Below are 20,189 nucleotides of genomic sequence, written 5' to 3' on the forward strand. Positions count from 1 at the left end.
TTGGGTGGATGGATTAAGAAATGACCCCAAAGATGCGGCCATGACCGTGTCACGTGGATGTTATAGATAGTGACTGTAAAGAAATGATGATAGCAGAAAAATCAAAAATATCTTGATATGGGATTTTTTTGTGTTAAATCGACAGACAAAGTGTTCATAATTTGTGGGGAAAAAGTGTTAAAGCTGAAATCTTTTTCTCAAAATTCATAATAAAATGGTGAACTGGAGTAATTCTACATATAACAAAGTAGACAATTTCGTTGTGTGCCGACACCAAAGCTGAACCATGATAAACAACACGCTGATTTAAATGACGTGACATAATATTACAGTGATTGACAGGTCTTTTTGGCAGACGCGTGGGTTAATATTAAAACTGGCCCAATTTGGGAGGGTCTAACATTAAGTCAGTTAGAATCTACTAAGTAATTTCTTCGTGAATAAAAAACCACGATCGCCTTAGGTTACTTATTCACGCAGATATTACTTAATAAACTCTAACCTGTACTTGGTCACTGCGCCAGACATTAAAGAAATTACAGTCAGTGGGTAGAAATGTATATATGGATCGTGGTTCGCCATGGTTGGTAAGAAATGCGTCGTCCAACTTCAACATGTTGCTTGTATAACTATAATACTACATTTACATCTTTAATGTCTTTGCCAGCAAGTGTTTCTATGAGAATTAGGTCAGATTCGAGTTTGGATCGGGACGCTTATAGTTTACAAGCAAGAAGTCTCATAGTGCCTAACGATTTTTCAGGGAACTGGTCCGGAATTTAAAAAAAAAGTGGTCCGGAATGTTTGTCTCAAGGAAACACGGTCTATGTAAATAGAGAATACTAGGATAGTGCCATGGATGGAGGAAGTTTATCTTGCATTGAGGATAAATTAATCGGGTGAGCTCTTGAAACGTCAAGGCATTCGTTGGCTTACTTGCCGGTCCGTATACTTTCAAATGACGTGCGATATTTCTAATATATTAGGTTTTGAACCTAATTTTAATTAAAATATAAATATAAGGTTGTCGTGTAAACTCCATGTGTGTTTGTAACTGAATTTTATGGATGGTGTTACACTCAGCGATATAAACAAGGCTACGAGTAGCTATCGACCGATACAGAATACTATATGGAAGAAGATAGTTTATTTTGAATACAGGTGCAATAAGCCACATGGCCCATGAGAAAAAACAAAACAGACGAATAGACATTTACAAATGACATAGCAAGTTGAGCATGTGAGGATTGTTTAGAAATTTTGCGAAAGCTTTTACACGCAACGAAGGACATGATTACAGACAACGTGATATTCTATAGGTGAAAGTCCACATCATAGACGGAGATGATGTTCATATACCTATACATACATACAGTGCCAACATAGTGCAACATAGAAATCTTAGTAAAGTGAACTTTTTACACATTATGCATAACACATTTCAAAAGACAAAAATATCATCCTTCAATACATACAAATCAATGAATAAATTTTCCAATATATAAAATGTAAATGTAACGCAGCATAATATAACAACAAACTGACCAATAAAAGGGTTTTATCTTTGCAAACCTTTTCATATTTTTTTATCTACAGTCTGTATGTACAAAACGTTCTGGGTTAAGAAATAATAGTACTTTCGAAGAGTTGTTTCATTTTAAACATACTAAGATTGGACCAGTAATATTTACGAATGTATCTTTTACGGAGTTCAGTATATAAATAACATTCTATCACAAAGTGATATTCGTCTTCGAATTTATTGCATGTTATACACTTCCTATCTTGACGGGGCTACAATTTGGACGATGCCATCGGCCTGTTTCAATAAACAGCTTATGAGATGATAGAAGTAACCTAGACATTGTTATAGCTAAATCATTACATACGTTAACTACATGTTCAAGTATTTACGGCAAAAGGTAAAACAACATTTACAACATTGAGTTAAAATATGGATTTCTCTGGAAATAGTTGTCTGAACCACTGGTGAAAATTGCTTGATCTGCACATAATTTACATGTATGTACAATGGTTGTTTTGCTTGTCTTACCACCATGACGTATATCTGGACATGCATTGCATTGATATGTTTAGATTTGTTGCTCACTATGTAGATGCACTGAGGTTATACTGTTGTTCTTATAAAGATAAATGTTCACATTTATCACAAGTTTTTGAGGACATGACAGTTGATATAGAGCAGAATGGTTCATTGTCATTTGTTAGAAAATGTGTTGTCAGGGTTGAATCAGATTGTTTTTCTTTAAACATGTTTCCTATAATACATTGGTGTTTGCATCTTTTGTTTTCCAATGACAATCGATGAATTTTCAAATGTTCTGATTATTAATTTCACGTAGAACGATTCTGACGAATGCACCAAAAACGTTTCATAGAGTATATATATTTTCAGTCAGTCTATTTTTCCATCAAGGCTTACTTGTTTAACTAGTATCAGTAGTAAAAGTCAGCATATACATGGCGTTTGCATTATTGTCTGGGCCAATTACAATGCGAATTTCATAACTATTAAAATTAAAGTGTTACTTCTGGAAGTTCATCAATCAAATACGATAAACTTTTATAATAAAATGATTATCAGCATGGGGACATCTTCAGGAAACCAGCCAAAAGTTGTATGCATTTACCATGAAAACAATGACTGATGTGGCTTGCAAACGAGAGTTTGTAACGTAGAGGTCGGAATTAATGCATTACAATATGTCGACCATGTGTTGTTTGTGAAAAACGCTGTCGAAAGGGAAGATAATGGAAAATAACGAGTTTATGTAGCCAGGTCAACATCATGTTGATGATAGAGGCGTAGTGAAAAGTAAGATGTCTTTGTTTTAAAATGATAGTTATTTCTGTTTATTTTACTTGTTGTATCCTCATGTGGCGTTGGTTAATTGACGCAGGAAATGAAAGACGCGGGGCTTCAGTCGTCGAATATGTTACATATAAGTTTGGTCTAAACTTTTAATTGTTAATAAGCAGAATATTTAACAAAACATACAACAAAGCAATAAAGTAGACTCTGAAAATTTGTGTTATCCGACCATTCATCTATAATAGTAGCAGAAGTACAGCACGTGGTTATTGGCCCCGACTCCTGAGGTGCCTCCGTCGTACGGGTGCAGACCGCCGCGGTTGCTTCTGTTAGCTGTGTCTTCGTCATCCCAGCTCACAAACACCGCCGTGACGCTCATACCGTACACGGTCTGACAGGTTGCCGACATGCGCATCAGGATGAAGGGCCAGTCCGTAGGCAGACTGATCGCAGTCGATGTCCGACCATCGTCCCTGTGATGACGAACAAATAGAGCACTTTTAACAATGGGCTTATTCAAGGCGGGCAAACATTGGAGCCATAACATTTTGTTATGTGTTGAAAATGCTCCAACGCGTCTTCCGTTATAGTGCCAAAGAGTGGAATATGGATGTAAACAGTGAGTATGGTTTCTTATTTTTCATTTTAGAGGTTTATACGAGTAAATTAGAAAAACTTGGAGAATGTAGTTCCACATAGGATTGGCTATGAGGTGTTATAAATGTAAAAGTTCTGAAAAAAAAATCTGATCGTTTAGAACTTGCATTACTTGCTAGAGGTTAGTGTTGATAACGTAAAAATCTGGATTTTCGTGAAAATTGTTATCGTACCTTAGGTTTGAACAATTTCTTTACATGTGTGTGGCTTTTTATTAACAAAAGGTTGCCTCGTTACAAATTTTAGAACTGTATTTGTTATAATTGGTGCACTTTGCCAGATTTTCTGAACGTTGTGGTGCCAATGATTAGATTGTGGTGCTCATGAATTGTAATTCAGTAAGACACGAATTATGAAAAAACTGTAGCAATTTCATGACATGGAAATTAACAAGACAAAGATAAACTATTGTTATCAGTGTGTATAGAATAATGCCAGCTGACCTGCAGCAATAGTAAATCTTAGTGTCGGTGCCGTACACGCCATCCGGCAGAGTTCCGTCTAGAAGATTCAAGTTGTTCACGTCTTCATCGTCCCAGTATATGAAACCGCTTTGGAACCCTGAAAAGCAAGAAGTCGTTAAAATTCACTATTTTTGTTATCAAAGACTTTCATTACAACTGTATTAGGAAGGTCTACCTTTGTTTCATACTTTAGTCGTTTTATCACATATATAGCCTTGTTCCTTAAAGCTATAAAGAATAATTTGCTGAATGTTTGATTATATAACTTGTAATCAACTGTGGACAAAACTGCTTAAAACCATCAGATTCAGTGGCCCACCAAAACATCCTGACTGCTCACCAGAAGGACAGGAGGAGCTTTCGTACTTCAGTATGCAGTAGGAACCTTTCGGCCAGTTGGTGTCGTAGCTTGTGACAGAATGGGAGTTCTTCATACAGAAATATGTTGTAATGTAGGAAAGTAGGAAATTTCCTGCAGCAATAATAATAATAATAATAATAATAATAATAATAATAATAATATTGATACTTGTGATAATTGCTTTACGTAAAAGAAAGCAACTACAACTAAAATACAAACGAAAACTCTGCGTATTTACTATTCTGTGGAATGGTTCATAAAAAATACACACCAACCTCCACGTGTTTTAGTTATTTAAAATCGTAATATGCTAAAATATATGAAATTAAACAATGATCATATTTACCACTTAAGTAGCTACTAACTCCAGTGGTAAACTGGTTACCAGGGCCGTTGTCTTCCGTGTCATATCTGCGCCAACCTTGCAGCCATTGGACGCCATTCATCGGGCAACCGGTAGCAGCCTTCATCAACCCATACATACCGACGGGCCATGTCACAGGTGCTTGCAAAGTATGATCTGCAAGAATGTAGGAGTTAATGTGTGATTTGTGGATTTAAGGCATTATTATGAACCTTGAAAATACTTTAATCATTGCTTGACGTATTATGTATACACCCATTATCATTATTAATATCAGATTCCAACGCAGTTCTTCTATATTTTTACACATTAATACTTTTTGGAAAATATCCCTGTGCGGAGATTGTGGTTTTGTATGAATGTATTGATGCGTATATTGAATGTTATGATTAAACCAGTGCACCTATAGTTCCGGTCACCCCCTTGTGTTTTCCATATTGAGCCATAACAGACCGGACCTTGTTGGCAATCAGCTGGAGGTCGTGGGCCTGCATCGTGTCCACACACTCGTGGCGCGCTTTCAAATCACACACGATCTGTAATAAATAAATATCAAGATTCGTTGAAGTTATACGCTTTGAAATAGGAAAATCTGATTCCGACAATGTAAACTGGAATAAAATACATTTCCAACAGACCGATTGGAAGTAGCTCCACTGCATGAAGTCAGAGATTGGAGTGACCTCCATTCTGATGGGTTCTGGGTTTGACAGTTTCCCAACAGTCAGCTGCTGATCTGGAGATACAAAAGATTGTGTTGCTAGTGTACTCCGGTCGTATCTATTTATATTAATGGTCCAGGATGAAGCGTGTCCGTTGAAATAACCGGCATGGTCGAGTACGCTTGGGTCCTGAAACAAAAATAATGCTTATATACACATAAACATGTGATCTATGCATTTATGTTGTGAGACAGATCGCCGTCACTGGGCACTGTCAAAAACATGTTTGACAGCAATTTGGTGTTTTAAGAAGAATGCATTATAAAAAAAAACACTTTTAAAACGAAATTGGCCGTGACCAAGACCTTTGACCTATACAGTTTATATTCTTGACAAGGTCATGCGAGGGAAGTTGCATCGTCCGTTGTCAAACCATTCTCGAGTTATTGTGCGGACAAACTCCAAGGACATAAATCGTAACCATGAACTTTCATCTAATGAACCCGAACAAATACAGGTTTCATCTACTGGTCAAGTACAACTTACATCGTAGGCCATATCTGAGACAAATAACAAATCCTACTCCCCAGGCCATACTGTCTGGGTTTACAAACTACCAACCGCAATGGCATTGACTGTAACGTTATGACCCCAAAACAAATTCAACCTCCCAATAAGAGTCCTTTGCCAAATCATGACATCTAGACATCGTGATTTTTTAACAACATTGACCGGGGCGTTGACCTTTGAACTATTGACCAAAATAAGGTTATGAAGGGTCATCTACTTGTCAAGTTATTTTGGTAAACAGTTTCTTAAGGTTATTGACCGTGAATGTTTATATTTGGTCTAATGACCTGAATAACAATAATCTAACACACATGCCTAAAATACTTATCATAGTTATTACATAAGCGATATTTTGGCCCTGCTTAAATCTGGAAATTGTTGGCTGCGTAGTTATTATTTAAAAAAACCCATTTATGATAGTTAGTATTGTTTAATCTGTTCCTAAAACATATGCATTTTTGGGGGCTTTATCATTCAAATGAGTTAAACATGAAAATGCATTAAAAAATAAAAAAAAATAAACAAACATATATTTTTGCATCAGTCTATATTGTGCGCCTTTGAATGATAACTTGCCTATAAAGGACCAATAGACAGATCATCCGACCGACCAACCGACCAACATTTTCAAACCTGGGTTATATGCTGAGGGCATACAATCGAATTATTCAAAATGCTATGCACTACATGAAGTAAAATACAGTTCTGGGGTATAAATGCAGTTACCGATGTGTGGACATGTTGGAATAAGGCGGGAACAGACAATTTGTGGCGTTTAATTGTCCGGGTTCCAAAGTCTGCCATTGTCACGACACTCTGAAAATCAAAACGATAACGAAGCGTTAATGATACAATCTTTCTTGAAATTCGTTTAAAATATTTACTTATTTCAGAACAAACGAGCCACTTCATCAGTATATAAAAATACAAACTAAATTCGGGACTATATTACCAGCTATTAACTATAAAATAGCTGTTGTTATCGAGAATAATCAACCCGTTTCATCACCTTTATGTTTACGTTAGCAATACACATCTAATCAGTCAACAGATCCGCTTGAGGGCGCCTTACAGTATTACGTAATCAAAAGATTCCCGCGCCCGCCATTTCGTTAAAGCATTTCATTGGTTAAAACTTAAAAAGAGATTCAGCGCATGCGCTAAATCGAGCGCGCAACCCCACCGATTCACTTTCGTTCAGGCAGTCGAACCGAAAGGTCAGTTTTTTAAGAGCTAGGATTGCTATTTAAGAAAAAATTAGTTGTTCGAATTAAAATAGTTTTGCTTAGTTAGTTGATGAATTATAGTACAGAACATTACATATACATTCAAATCATTAAATAAATGTTTTTATTTTACTTTGTTTTGTCTACTTTATCAAGAACTCGATCAATTTGTCGAGGAATGAGGTTTTAAAACACGCGCATACATATTTATATATAAATTGTAAATATTTATATGTCAGACGACGGTTATTGATTTTGCTTTCTTTTTCCGGATGGCATTCCCGCTTCGAGATATTGTGGAAGAGTTATGGGCCGCTAAGCGGGCAAGGAGGACCCCTCCAGTACAGACAGGCCAGACGCCCAAATTAAACACAATCGCAGCAGTCCCCGCATCAGCCCCGACGGTGAATTCCGGTCTAGCCGCGGCTACAGCTGATGCATCTGTGGCGCTGACTACCGGTACTGTGGCTCTTGCAGATGATGGTCCTATAGCGCCCATAGACTTGGCTAATACGGGGAGGGTACCCACACCTCAGGTCGTGTCATCACTCCTCGCTGGCAACGGTTTACAAACCGCCGCCCTGGAAGGCCTCCAGCCATTAAATGGGCCCATCAGCATACCGCAGGTATTGGTCGCGAACGGTGAACAAGGTGCAGGTACGGAACATTTCCTTTCTGATCCGTTGCCTTTAACGGTTATTGATAACACAGTGAATCAGATGCCAAGTGTCTTTTCAAATGTTGGGTGCAACATCTCGCATCAGATAAAGAATAAAATTGTGTCTGGTGCATTTGTAGAATTCTTTTCTTTGATTGATTCTAAATCAGGTGTCGAGGAGTCAAATAAATCGTTAATGATAGGCCAGGACGGTCGGCTAATTATTGACAACAAGTCCGCACAACGAAAAGTTAACGACATCATTTCGTGGACAGATGCTTTCTTAATCTACATGTCCATTTTTTGGCTGCTCATCCGGGCAGGACTCAGGAATTGTTAAAATATGGCCGTGACATCCGGCTAGCTGCCAAAAAGCACGCCGGCCTAGGCTGGCGTGATTATGACCAGCAGTTTAGACTTAGATTAGCCGCCGACCCAACTGGCCTGTCCTTCGCAAAATAGATTACGAATTGTGGCTACTTTGCATGGGTCCGTCCTTGGCAGTGGTAAGCAATGTTGGCAAACTCGCAGAGAAGAAATGCTTCGATTTCAATTATAGACAATACCATCGAATAGTTTGTGCTTACCGACATAGTTGTATGTTCTGCAATCTTGATCATCCTTGTAGGTCTTGCGTTAGCCAAAGAAGTTCTGTCCCATACCCCGGGCCCCGACCTGTCCGTGACGCAGCTCACCTCGCGTGGACAAGGTTTCCACTCGTCCGGGGTCGTTCCTTTACTCGCCCTTACCTCGGGTCCAAGTTCTCCCCCCGTTACTAACAACGATTCGTGCCCCGTCCGTCGTCTTAAGTACCCCGGCTACAGCCCCATAAACACATCAAATTTAGACGCATTTTTACAGCGATATCCCGATAAGGTCCATGCAACATTGTTAAAGAATGGTTTCCGATTTGGTTTAAGTTTAGGATTTGAAGGGTCGCGCGAACCCATCGGTGCAAAAAATTTGCGATCGGCTAAACTCCGACCAAGCGTAGTTTTCGATAAATTGGAAAAAGAAATATTGGAGGGCCGAATGGCTGGGCCGTTCTTTAGTCCACCGTTTAAAAATCTTCGAATTTCTCCCATAGGCTTGGTACCGAAGTCTGATGGCGGTTGGCGCCTTATCACTCATTTAAGCTATCCACGGGCTGGCGGTAGTGGTAATGACGGCATAGTTAGTCAATTAAAATCAGTATCGTACACAAAATTTGACACAGTGGCAGACATGATATTTAAATTGGGAAGATCAACGTTAATGGCAAAGCGTGATATAAAATCTGCATTCCGGCTACTTCCAATATCACCTAAAGACTTCGAATTATTAGGCATTAAATTTGATGGCAAAATTTATGTAAACTTAAATTTACCTTTTGGCGCCAGTTGTGCACCATATTATTTCGAGGCATTTTCGACCTTTATCCATTGGCTGGTAAAAGACATTTCAAAAATTCCATCACTTGATCATTATCTGGACGATTTCATATTTTGCGGGGCACATGGAACTGGCAACTGCCAACATTTACTTTCCACTTTCCATCAAGTATGTGTACAGTTGGGTGTACCAATTAACGATGGAAAAAGCACGGACCCTTCCACTGTAATAGTTTTTCTGGGTTTGGAAATTGATTCTTCACAAATGCTTATTAGAATACCCCAGCACAAAATCGCAGAGTTGAAGTCCCTAATTTTGCTCTATATAACTAGGAAGAAAATAACGTTGCGAGACCTTCAGTCACTCGCTGGTAAATTTTGCTTTTTCGGCCAGGCAATTCGTTCAAGCAGAGCTTTTTTGCGGCGATTTTATGATGCAATGTCCGGTATAAAACATGAATTTCATAAAATAAGGATAACAGAAGGAATGCGCGAGGACTTCCGCATGTGGCTGTTTTTCTTAACAAGTTTCCCTGTGCTGCTTAGCTTGTATCTTTGGGGTCCCGAACTAAAAAATAAAAAGATAATTTTACGAATCGATAACGAGGCTTTAGTTGCCATAATCAATAAACAGTCTGCGAAATCCAAACGCGTTATGCACATTCTCAGACATTTTGTGTTAAGATGCATGCGCCATAATATTTTGTTTAAGGCTGTCCATATTCGAACAAAACTTAATAATATCGCTGATTCTATTTCACGAAAGCAGTGGGCGCGCCTTCGCCAGCTGGTACCCGACTTGGCAGAAAGGGCACCAATTCCACCACTTTTTCAGAGCATGATTTACGAAATGAGGCTCGACGACTAATTGGCTGTTCTATGTCCGGCAATACATTACAGTCGTATCAAGTCGGTTTAAACCGGTTCTCTAATTTTAGGCTTACGTATCAATTGCCAAATTTGTGGCCTCCACCCGTTGACAATTTGGTATTGTTTTTCTCATCTTTGTCACTTGATGGCTTAACCGCCAATACAGCTCGCCTCTATAAATGTGCTATCGGTGCCCAATGCAAGCTTTTTGGGTTCGCGGATACCACCGAAAATTATATAATCACTAAAATTATAACAGGCATGGGAAGGAATACACGCGCGCATACAACGCGACTTCCAATAACGGCACAATTATTATGCCTTATTGTTGAAACACTCCCATCCATGTGTATAAATATGTACGAAAGTGCCCTATTTACAGCGGCATACACTTTGGCTTTCTTTGGGTTCTTCCGCGTAGGAGAATTAGCCGTAATACGACAGTCTGTTGTAAATCACACGTTAGCATTTAGTGATGTAAGATATACGAGCGACGGCAATTTATTGCTTACACTTCGCAATTCAAAGACGGATAAAGAGTCAAAGGGTTATATTATTCAGATCAATAAAACCGGTAAAAGGGTTTGCCCTGTACACAGTTTAAATATTTTTCTGGCATGCAGGCCAAAGATTAACGGTCCGTTGCTGTGTCATATGGATGGTACTCCTCTTACACGCACACAGTTTTCTTCTGTATTAAAAAAATGTTTATCTGTTATGAACCTCGAATTTGCAAAGTATAACACACATTCTTTTCGCATTGGGGCAGCCACAACCGCCGCTATGGTGGGTTGCACCACGGAACAGATAAAAGAGGCCGGTAGGTGGACGTCAGACGCCTACAAACGTTACGTTCGGCATGAAACTATACATTTGGTTCCAAATTTACTTTAGGTTTGGTTCATCACATCATATTACATATTATTTTTTTTTGGCTTATTTAGATAGAACGACGCGCGTGTGGGTCGTCGGTTCTTCAATTATTAGGCATGCCTTTTGCTACGCCCGATCGCACGACGCGAACCTGGGAATTCCAAATAGTGCCTTTTGGTGGCAGGGCTATGGAGGTCTAAGCCTTAAAGCGCTTGTAAGGAAAGTCACGTTTTTGAAATATATTAATGAAGATGGACTACCTCATGTCATGATTATTCACATTGGGGGAAATGACATTGGCCAATATCCTACTAAAGTGTTAATGGCAATTTTTGCTAAAGTAATAAGAGCGCTTAAAGATTTATTCCCATCAACCACTCTCGCAGTATCGCAGATAACGCCTCGAACAACATGGCGCTATTCGAGTAATAAGCGTGCAATGGGAAATGTAAGGCGCCGATTAAATGGCTTTGTAAAAAAAAACATATTAGGTATTGGGGGTTCCTTCATTTCTCATAGCATAACGCCTGAACAATTGAAGTCCGACGGTGTCCAATTGAACGAGCAGGGCAATGCGCTTTTGATTCGCGACTTTAAGTCCTGCGTGTGCAGTTTGGTAAATCATTGAAATAAATATCATCAGTTTTGTCCAGCGACGCTTTATGATACGCTAATACACGTTTACGGTATGCTTTACCGTTCATTCAAGTTTGCTGCTGAGTAATGCGAGGCTCCTTTTCTTGTTGCTTTTTTGCTGCCGAGCCAAAATTTCCTTAAAGTATGAATTGTTTTATAAGATAATAAACCCAGTTCTGTTTCGGGTTGTGATGCGTGTTATTTCTTTATGCTTATATTTTGGCGAGTTCGCTTCTAGAACCTAGAATCTCACATTGGCGTTCGGCAGCACTTAAATTATGATATTTATTAAGCTATTGGAATTATATAAATACAGACAGTATACTTAAAGTTAAAATGCTAATTTGTGAGTTCCGGCCATAGTACACCTTGACGGAATTCACGTTCAAATACTTAAGTTTATTTCATAATCAAACTCGTAAAGCCCAGTGGGGGCTATTCAAAACTGCTGCTTTGCCCTTTGGGGCGGTCGCCAGTAATACGTCAAGTTGGCAGGTGACCAGATTGCTTCGTTCGCTGTTCATGCTTGTGAATTCGTGTTTGTGTAAATAACATGGAGCCTCGCCATTAAATCCAAACTTTAAATGTAAATAAAACAAAATAAAATTTTGACAAGTTATTTGCTCTGTTGTTTTATATAGCAAAAACCTATGATTATGGTTGAACTTAGAGTAAGAGAAGCTAAGAGCTCCAATCGTTCTTGTAAGTTGAGGATTTATCGATAATCGAGAAAAGGGGGCATTTAATGATTTGTGCTCCAAAACAATGATTTTACAGAACCTGCCACCAATGGACTAAAGTATTTATAAGTGTATTATTTTGAATTGGACTAACCGTTCCCCATTGATCGAGGAAATCTAAATATTGAGACTGGTAGGAACTGCCCAATGTTGCCAAGATACACACTGCTTTGGCAAAGTCACGAGAAACTGTGTAGTAGCTCGATACAGCGCCTGCAAGGTCGTACTGAGCTGTTCCCAGTTTGCACGTGACCACGTGGTCCTGGTACACCTCTTCCCCAGCGTCCAACTTCTTTCGCGCTTTGACAAAGTCTGAACAATAGAACGTCATCGCATAAAGACGAACAATAGAACGTCATCGCATAAAGACGAACAATAGAACGTCATCGCATAAAGACGAACAATAGAACGTTCGCATAAAGACGAACAATAGAACGTCATCACATAAAGACGAGCGTACTCTGCTATTTATTTTATTACAATCCAAATTTCAACCTTATGCAAGTCATGGTTTGATCAGCACATGTGTTACTGGCACAAACCTGCATTTCCTGCGAAGCTTGATCCAGCTAATAACGTGGGATGGGATGCTGAAAAAGTAAAAACAACATTATTCTATGTTTCTTGTTTATGTTTACCATTCAATTCAGGTATATCTCAAACTACTGCAAACATGAATAGTATCACCCCTACGAATACATACACGATGCCTGCACAAAAGCCTTCATTTCGTTCTGTAGGGACGTGGACCCATGGACAAGAGCGTGCTGTTGGCTGTGCGTGCAGGTAGATCCTTGTGTGACCGAAGCTTCATTGAAACCTGTGGTGTCTGACTCTGTCAGCTGGCAAAACAAATCATTTTAAAGAAATTCGAAAACAATAACTTCGGTAATGCTGACAGTTTCATGAACGATCACACCTCTACCTAATCGTTATGAAAACATACCTGAAGTATGCGTTTATGTAGAAAAACTCCGGGATCTGAGGCCATTTGCGGGTTTCCTGTGAGCAGATTGTAGCCTACGCCGATATGCTGGAGGGGCGTGCCAGTCACATTGGCTGGGGAAGCAAATAATAACAATAAGATAGAATTGGTGCAGGATTTTGCTCAGTCAACTATTTGAATTTGGGGTTGAGATTGTAACGTTAAAAACTTTCCAGAACAATTGGGCATACCAGAGGGCGCCAGCGCAGGGCATTATATATGGCACCGGGCATACTAGAGGGCGCCGGTCACACCAGATGCGTCGGGTGTGCTAGAGGGCACCGGGCTTAAAGGGTACATGTCATACTAGATGGTGCCAGGCATACAAGATGGTTCCGGCATACTTGAGGGTGCCGGGCATTCTAGAGGGCGCTGGACATATTAGAGAGTGCCGGGCATCCAAGAGGGTGCCGGTCATACTAGAGGGTGTAGGGCATACTAGAGGACGCCGGTCAAAAAGGACGGGCAAAAAGTGCCTTGCATACTAGAGTGGTGTGCCAGGTAAACAAGAGAGAGCCGGACATACATGAGGGTGCAGTGCCAATCAGAGGGCACCGGGTGTACAAGGTGTTGCCATGCATACTAAAGGGCACCGGGCTTAAAATAAGGTGCCGGACGTACAAGAGGGTGCCGGGCATACTAGAGGGCACCGGGCTTACAAGAGGGCACCGGGCTAACAAGATTGAACCGGGCATACTAGAGGATTCCGGTCAACCTAGAGGTCGCCGGTCATACTAAAGGTAGCCGGGCGTACTAGAGGGTGCCGGACATACTAGATGGTGCCGGTCATACTAGGGGATGCCGGTCAACCTAGAGGTCGCCGGTCATACTAGAGAGTGCCGGCATATTAAAGGTAGCTGGACATCCAAGACGGCACCGGGCTTACAAGATGGTGCCGGGCATACTAGATGGTGCCGGTCAAACTAGAGTATGCCGGTCAACCTAGAGGTCGCCGGGCATACTAAAGGATGCCGGGCATACTAGATGGTTCCGGACAAACTAGATAGTACCGCGCATACTAGTGGTGTGTCAGGCTTGCAAGAGGGAGCCGAAAATACTAGAGGGTGCCGGGCATACTACAGGGTGCCGAGCATTCTAGACCTACCGGGCATGCTAGAGATCGCCGGGCATTGAGATGGCGCTGGACATAGACTTTAAATGTTAATTTCATTACAAAGTGATAAAACCTTTCTACTAGGTATTTCTGCAGAGGTTGCCAAGTTACCGCCATTTTTTGCAGTCTCGCGTTTTAATAATCACAAATCTTGCATTTTCATTAAAAAAGTCTCTCTGTGGTCAGAAGAACGTATTTTTATATTGTTATGTATTCTTTTTAAAGATCTTAAGTTCTAACAAAATATATTTGTGAGTAAAGGTACATAGTATTTTATGGTGCCGGGCGTATTGAAGGGTAAACTAAAGGGCGCTGGACGTACTAGAGAGTGCCGGTCATACACGAGCGTTAATATACATGCGAGTGTTATTGGATGTCACTGGACTTTAGGCTTTACTCTTATGTATTTCTCTGATGAATATTATTAAGTTATTTCTATATGAGATGAATTGCTATTAGCATGACATGATACATGATTTATTTATGGATTTGTAACGAAATAGAAGATAATTGTCTGTTTCAGTGTAAGATCGTAATATATTTCACCGAGTGAGCACGAAAAAGTTTATTTCACGAGTGGCGTAATCAGTTGTTAAATATTTACTTTTCTAGCACACCGGATAGGCATTTCCGGAAAATTCTGCCGTGCTGGAAAACTCCATCTGGCCTCCCCCCATGCCAGATGAGTCACGCGCTGTGACGTAATACTTTCAATTTATTTTATTAAACACTTAATGTAACCATAGTTATGAGATTTCAATAGATGAGTTCCATTTACATTAACTTTACAAAAATATTCCTTAAAAACAAAACAAAATAACCCTTAAAAGACGTGAAAGCGAAGGAACTTATTGACGTATGCAGTGAATACAAATTACTGCGCGCCATGACGTCAGTAAATATCATCGCACGCGCTTTTTGGTGAAATGTACAAAAACGCGCTTTCTTATGTATTTTCTTCACAAAAAATGTAATTTAAGGTATGCTAGAAAAAATATCTATCATGTGTGTCCGTTTCGGATAGAAAAATCCGACCCTCGGGCACGCTGCGTAGCCGGTAACTCGGCAAGCCTCGTTACCTGGCAACACACGTGCCCTCGGGTCGGATTTTTCTATCCGGAACGTGAACACATGACAGATTAATAATATCTGTCATGTGTTCCCGTTCCGGATAGAAAAATCTGTCAGATTATTAATCTGTCATGTGTTCACGTTCCGGATAGAAAAATCCGACCCGAGGGCACCTGCTTTGCCAGGTAACGAGGCTTGCCGGCTACGCAGCGTGCCCGAGGGTCGGATTTTCTATCCGGAACGGACACACATGATAGATATTTTTTCTAGCATACCTTAAATTACATTTTTTGTGAAGAAAATACATAAGAAAGCGCGTTTTTGTACATTTCACCAAAAAGCGCGTGCGATGATGTTTACTGACGTCATGACGCGCAGTAATTTGTATTCACTGCATACGTCAATAAGTTCCTTTGCTATCACGTCTTTTAAGGGTTATTTTGTTTTGTTTTAAAGGAATATTTTTGTAAAGTTAATGTAAATGGAACTCATCTATTGAAATCTCATAACTATGGTTACCATAAGTGTTTAATAAAAGAAATTGAAAGTATTACGTCACAGCGCGTGACTCATCTGGCATGGGGGGATGCCAGATGGAGTTTTCCAGCACGGCTGAATTCACCGGAAATGCCTATCCGGTGTGCTAGAAAAGGTCATCTCTGAAATTACGTCGTTGAATTTGTGTCCCATCCTTGTGTGCTAACGTTTGCTATGGAACTAAGAGCAGGCTAAAATTTTAAAACCTTACTCGTCCGGTGCATCGTTTCATCGCTGTCAAACGGTTCACAACTGTAACGTTTTGGTGACGTGGCCCCGTCTGGTACACACACCGTGTCGTCTGGGCACGAGTGGCGCCTACACTTTCCTAGAAACATCTGTAACGAATGCATGTCTTTAAAAATAGAGTCGGGTATAGAAAATAGGGTACGTCGGGAAACCGGAAACACACATGTGTAAATATTAAAAACAACATTGTTTATCATATCTTTTGATGAAAACAGAAAAAATAAAACACACATATAATTATAATTATTAGAAACAGTCGGAAGAATACTTCATAATGTCCACCCGATAACATGAAGAAAGGAAGACGACCTCCGGCTTTAATGCCCAACTAATAGTACCCACGCGCACTTACCTTAATTAGTTAAAATTGATTCGACGCTGTTAAAGGACCTCTCTCATGATTAATTTAAAAGGTAACGTTTCTTATAAGAAAACAAAATGGTTGAACGTTACCACTAGATGGAAAGTAGCCAATGGTTTGTTACGGTATAAACATGATTTGAATCACTGTCATGTACAATACTCATAAGCACATATCGCAATCAGTTCCACTACGTTCACAGAAAGTAAGCACAAACCGCGTTCAAACTGTTTAAACATGCATACTTACTTATCTTCATTGGTTGAAATTCATTCCTCGAGAAATACGAATACCCTTCTATTGCACCTTACTGTATTAGCTGCAACACGTTGGCAGAATGTAGTGTAATCCCTCTATGACCATTGTTTTTCATGCGCATTTACCTTCATAATTATGTTAAAATTTGTTAAGAAAAAAGTATGAACACACATGCACGTACCTCCATTGCTTCAAATTCCTTCCGAGAAAAGTAGGAGCAACCCTCTATTTGTCTAAAACAGGAACTTGTTCTAACGTCTTGGTCTTCTTTATTAAGTTCACATCTTTTACCCCCTTTGTCAAAATTTATGGACTTGCACTTGCTCTGTTTAAGGCAACCCATCCCACATACTTGAATATCGTTCGTTTTAAGCGTATGAAAAACCAGGCCTTGGAGACAGAAGCCGTTATGCTCTATTAACGGGTCAGGAAATACGAGTCTTTGCCACCCATCGATGTGCAGAATCAATTTCAGATAGAAGAATAACAATACAGTTGCAGCTGTCACGTGATTGGATCCTTGTGTCGCCATTGTCGTTCTCTGTGTTCAGCCAGTTGATTTTGTTTCGTTGATCTATAGACCTTTAGTTTGCAAAAAAGGAAACAAAATGAAAATACTTCCTGAACTATCTTATTTTATTAAACAATTCAAATAAAAGTGCCTGTTTCAATGCCCAATTGTAACTATAAAAGACCAGAACACCAAAAGAAAACCAAAACTACCTTTTCTAAATTCCACCGTGTCCTACCGCCACAATCCCGCGAGAAGATCAATCCACCAGCGTGCCATAGTACATCGTCGGCAAACACGGTACTTTTTTTCATTACACCTCATACATACCGTGAGGAAATTGTCTGACCAAATCTCGTTTTTAAGAATATGAATGAGGTAGGTGAGACAACTCTTCTTCCAATGAAATCACATTTTACATTTAAATACACTACAATAACCATGTATTGTCGGCTGTCATCACTGGAGAGTGGTCTTAATGGCGATTATAAAATTTGTTGTGACAAGGCGGACGGAGTTCAAATTGAGCTTTCGCCAGAATCCATTCTCCACGGGAAAACATGAGTATGTGTGTCTGTGCATATTCCGCATAGGTACCTTGCGGAACCAAACTGCCACCTTCATTATTCTTGATTGCGAGATTTCCATAGCCAAATCGCACACGGTACACAACGAAGCATAGTGTGCGGAGATTGTTTTATTCGAAATGACATGTGAGGTATTAACATTTTAAGTATTTGGTAACAGTTCAGTTATGTTTCAAGGTAAAGCCGAGAATGATCTCCATAGTATTATTTTCCGCCATAGTCCAGTTTATTAGACCATTCAAGATATCCTTACTGGACGCGGCCAGTCGCGTCTATAGGGGAACATGTTTGCAATTTTCAATTGGCCTGGACTTTTAGTTTCATATTATACTGACCAATGTTCATTTCTCAGGAAGTCGGTGTGACTTCAGTCAAATAAAAGAAAAAAAGCCAGGCCCCAATATCACGAAAAAACTTAAGTCAAATCCCAGTCTCACTCTGAACTCATCATACAACATAGCATCAAAAGTCATTAAACGTTTTCTATGTTTTTACACATTTAAAGTGAATTATATCATAGAATATGTTAATTAAGGCCGTTGGTCAAGAAAAATATTCTAAAGGCAAAAATGTATTTGAGTACAATTCATTGTTTTTTATTAATTACTCAAGTATATTTTTGCTTTAGAATTAGTTTTCTTTGAAATATTGACAAACTCTTTTTATCAACACATTCTTTGAGAAGGTACTTTTTAACAAGGTATAATATGCACGATTTTCAATCATACTATGCTTTTAAGTGGTTAATTGACATGAGATTGAGATTTAGAGTTGACTTAAATAGTTTGTGTTATTGACGCCATGCCGTAATGATGACTGGGCCGACACGGTGATAACGCAAGGCACCAGTCGAGATCACTAGATAGTCGTTTCCGGTGTTACGCATGGCGGAGATTGCCGGGAACTTTACTACGATTAATAAGTTGTGAAAAAGATTCTCCGCATCAATAATGTATTGCTATTACGCATGCGCAGTCAATCTCACTGGACCATTCCATACGTGAGAAATTGCGGATTTCATGACAGTTTTGTATTTTTGAAACAACAGTCACAAATGTTACATGATTATGTTGAATTGTTGTAAACACCCGAGGCAAAATTACACATATTACTAAATAACACTTACAATTACCATGAAAAAACATAAATGAAAGGAGAAATAACAATTGCCGGTTACTGCTTCCCGCCGGATATTGCTTTTCAACCAATATAATAATATTACAATAAAAGCCACTCGGCCACGTCTTTGATGCCTTGCATAAACATTCGTCTTGTAACTAGCTGACGTACCTGTATCGCCTACATCTTGGTTGTGATCCGCACTAAATTTGCCAGTACAAAGTTCCCATAGTGTTACTTGTTGCGAAAAAACGATGTTTGTTCTACGAAGTTATTTGACGTCTATGTCACCGTGCCGCCTAGTCGAAGCTACAATGAAACCTTCTGCAATTTCACCAAGGTAACATTGAAATAAACATAGAGATGCCAACAATTGAATTTAAATTTTTTAATTGTTCCATTATGAGCTCATCTCCAGGGCTTTGCACAAACATTGCGAAATTAAAGCAAAGTGTAACGTAAAAGAAGTGCTGAATAAATGCATATAATTAACAGAACAAAATTAAAAACCAACCTAATATCACATTAAATGTCTCATGAAATATTCAAACCACTCTTTGGCAACCAATTTCCTGGCACTAGTAAATATTCCCCGCTTATTGTTTGAAAATTCGATTATTTTCTGTGACATTTAATGCTGGCTAGTCTGCCTCGCATATCAGAAATGAGATAAAGAAAATGTTTCTGTTGGCAAAATTTGTCAATGCAAAACTTAACCTCCAATGATTGTATGATATCTAGGGGGATCATTCAGACCTGCTTTCGCCCTTTAAAAGCGGAAATAAGGCTAAAATTGTCGGTGTCATAACCACATAGTGTCGATTTTTCTTACTGAACCCTTTAACTTTGTTTTTGTTACATTACTCGATCTATAAAGAAACATAGCACACCGCAATTTTTTTCTCATATATATTCAGTATATTTTTAAAAATTATATTAAATATTATATAATATATGACCCATTTTTTTTATAAAAAAGGCGAAGTATCATTTTGATAAGGAATTCATAATAAACCATGACACTTTTCATTCAATCTTAGAAGTAATAGCATATATTCAAACATACTTATAGTGACACGGTATTTTCTCACATTTCTCTTGTGATTATATTGA

At 39.2% G+C, this 20,189-nt stretch overlaps 1 protein-coding gene across 2 annotated transcripts; it reads right to left on the reverse strand.

Moving 5' to 3' along the window:
* Positions 1-1,151: 1,151 nt before the first annotated feature.
* LOC128232152 (uncharacterized) lies at positions 1,152-19,468 on the reverse strand. Of its 2 annotated transcripts, XM_052945546.1 has the most exons (14): positions 19,248-19,468; positions 17,041-17,441; positions 16,203-16,329; positions 13,231-13,343; positions 12,988-13,126; positions 12,827-12,874; positions 12,379-12,596; positions 6,638-6,727; positions 5,318-5,530; positions 5,083-5,215; positions 4,662-4,835; positions 4,295-4,426; positions 3,934-4,051; positions 1,152-3,306 (listed from the first exon to the last, which is right to left on the reverse strand). In XM_052945546.1, exons 2-14 carry the CDS (start codon positions 17,389-17,391, stop codon positions 3,066-3,068), a joined length of 2,097 nt encoding a protein of 698 aa, XP_052801506.1. In that variant the 5' UTR covers positions 17,392-17,441; positions 19,248-19,468; the 3' UTR covers positions 1,152-3,065. The 2 variants fall into 2 exon arrangements, with proteins under 2 accessions (XP_052801506.1, XP_052801508.1); XM_052945548.1 differs by lacking the exon at positions 5,318-5,530.
* Between the last annotated feature and the right edge of the window lie 721 nt (positions 19,469-20,189).

The sequence above is a fragment of the Mya arenaria genome, chromosome 4 (genome assembly GCF_026914265.1).
Source record: "Mya arenaria isolate MELC-2E11 chromosome 4, ASM2691426v1".
NCBI lineage: Eukaryota > Metazoa > Mollusca > Bivalvia > Myida > Myidae > Mya > Mya arenaria.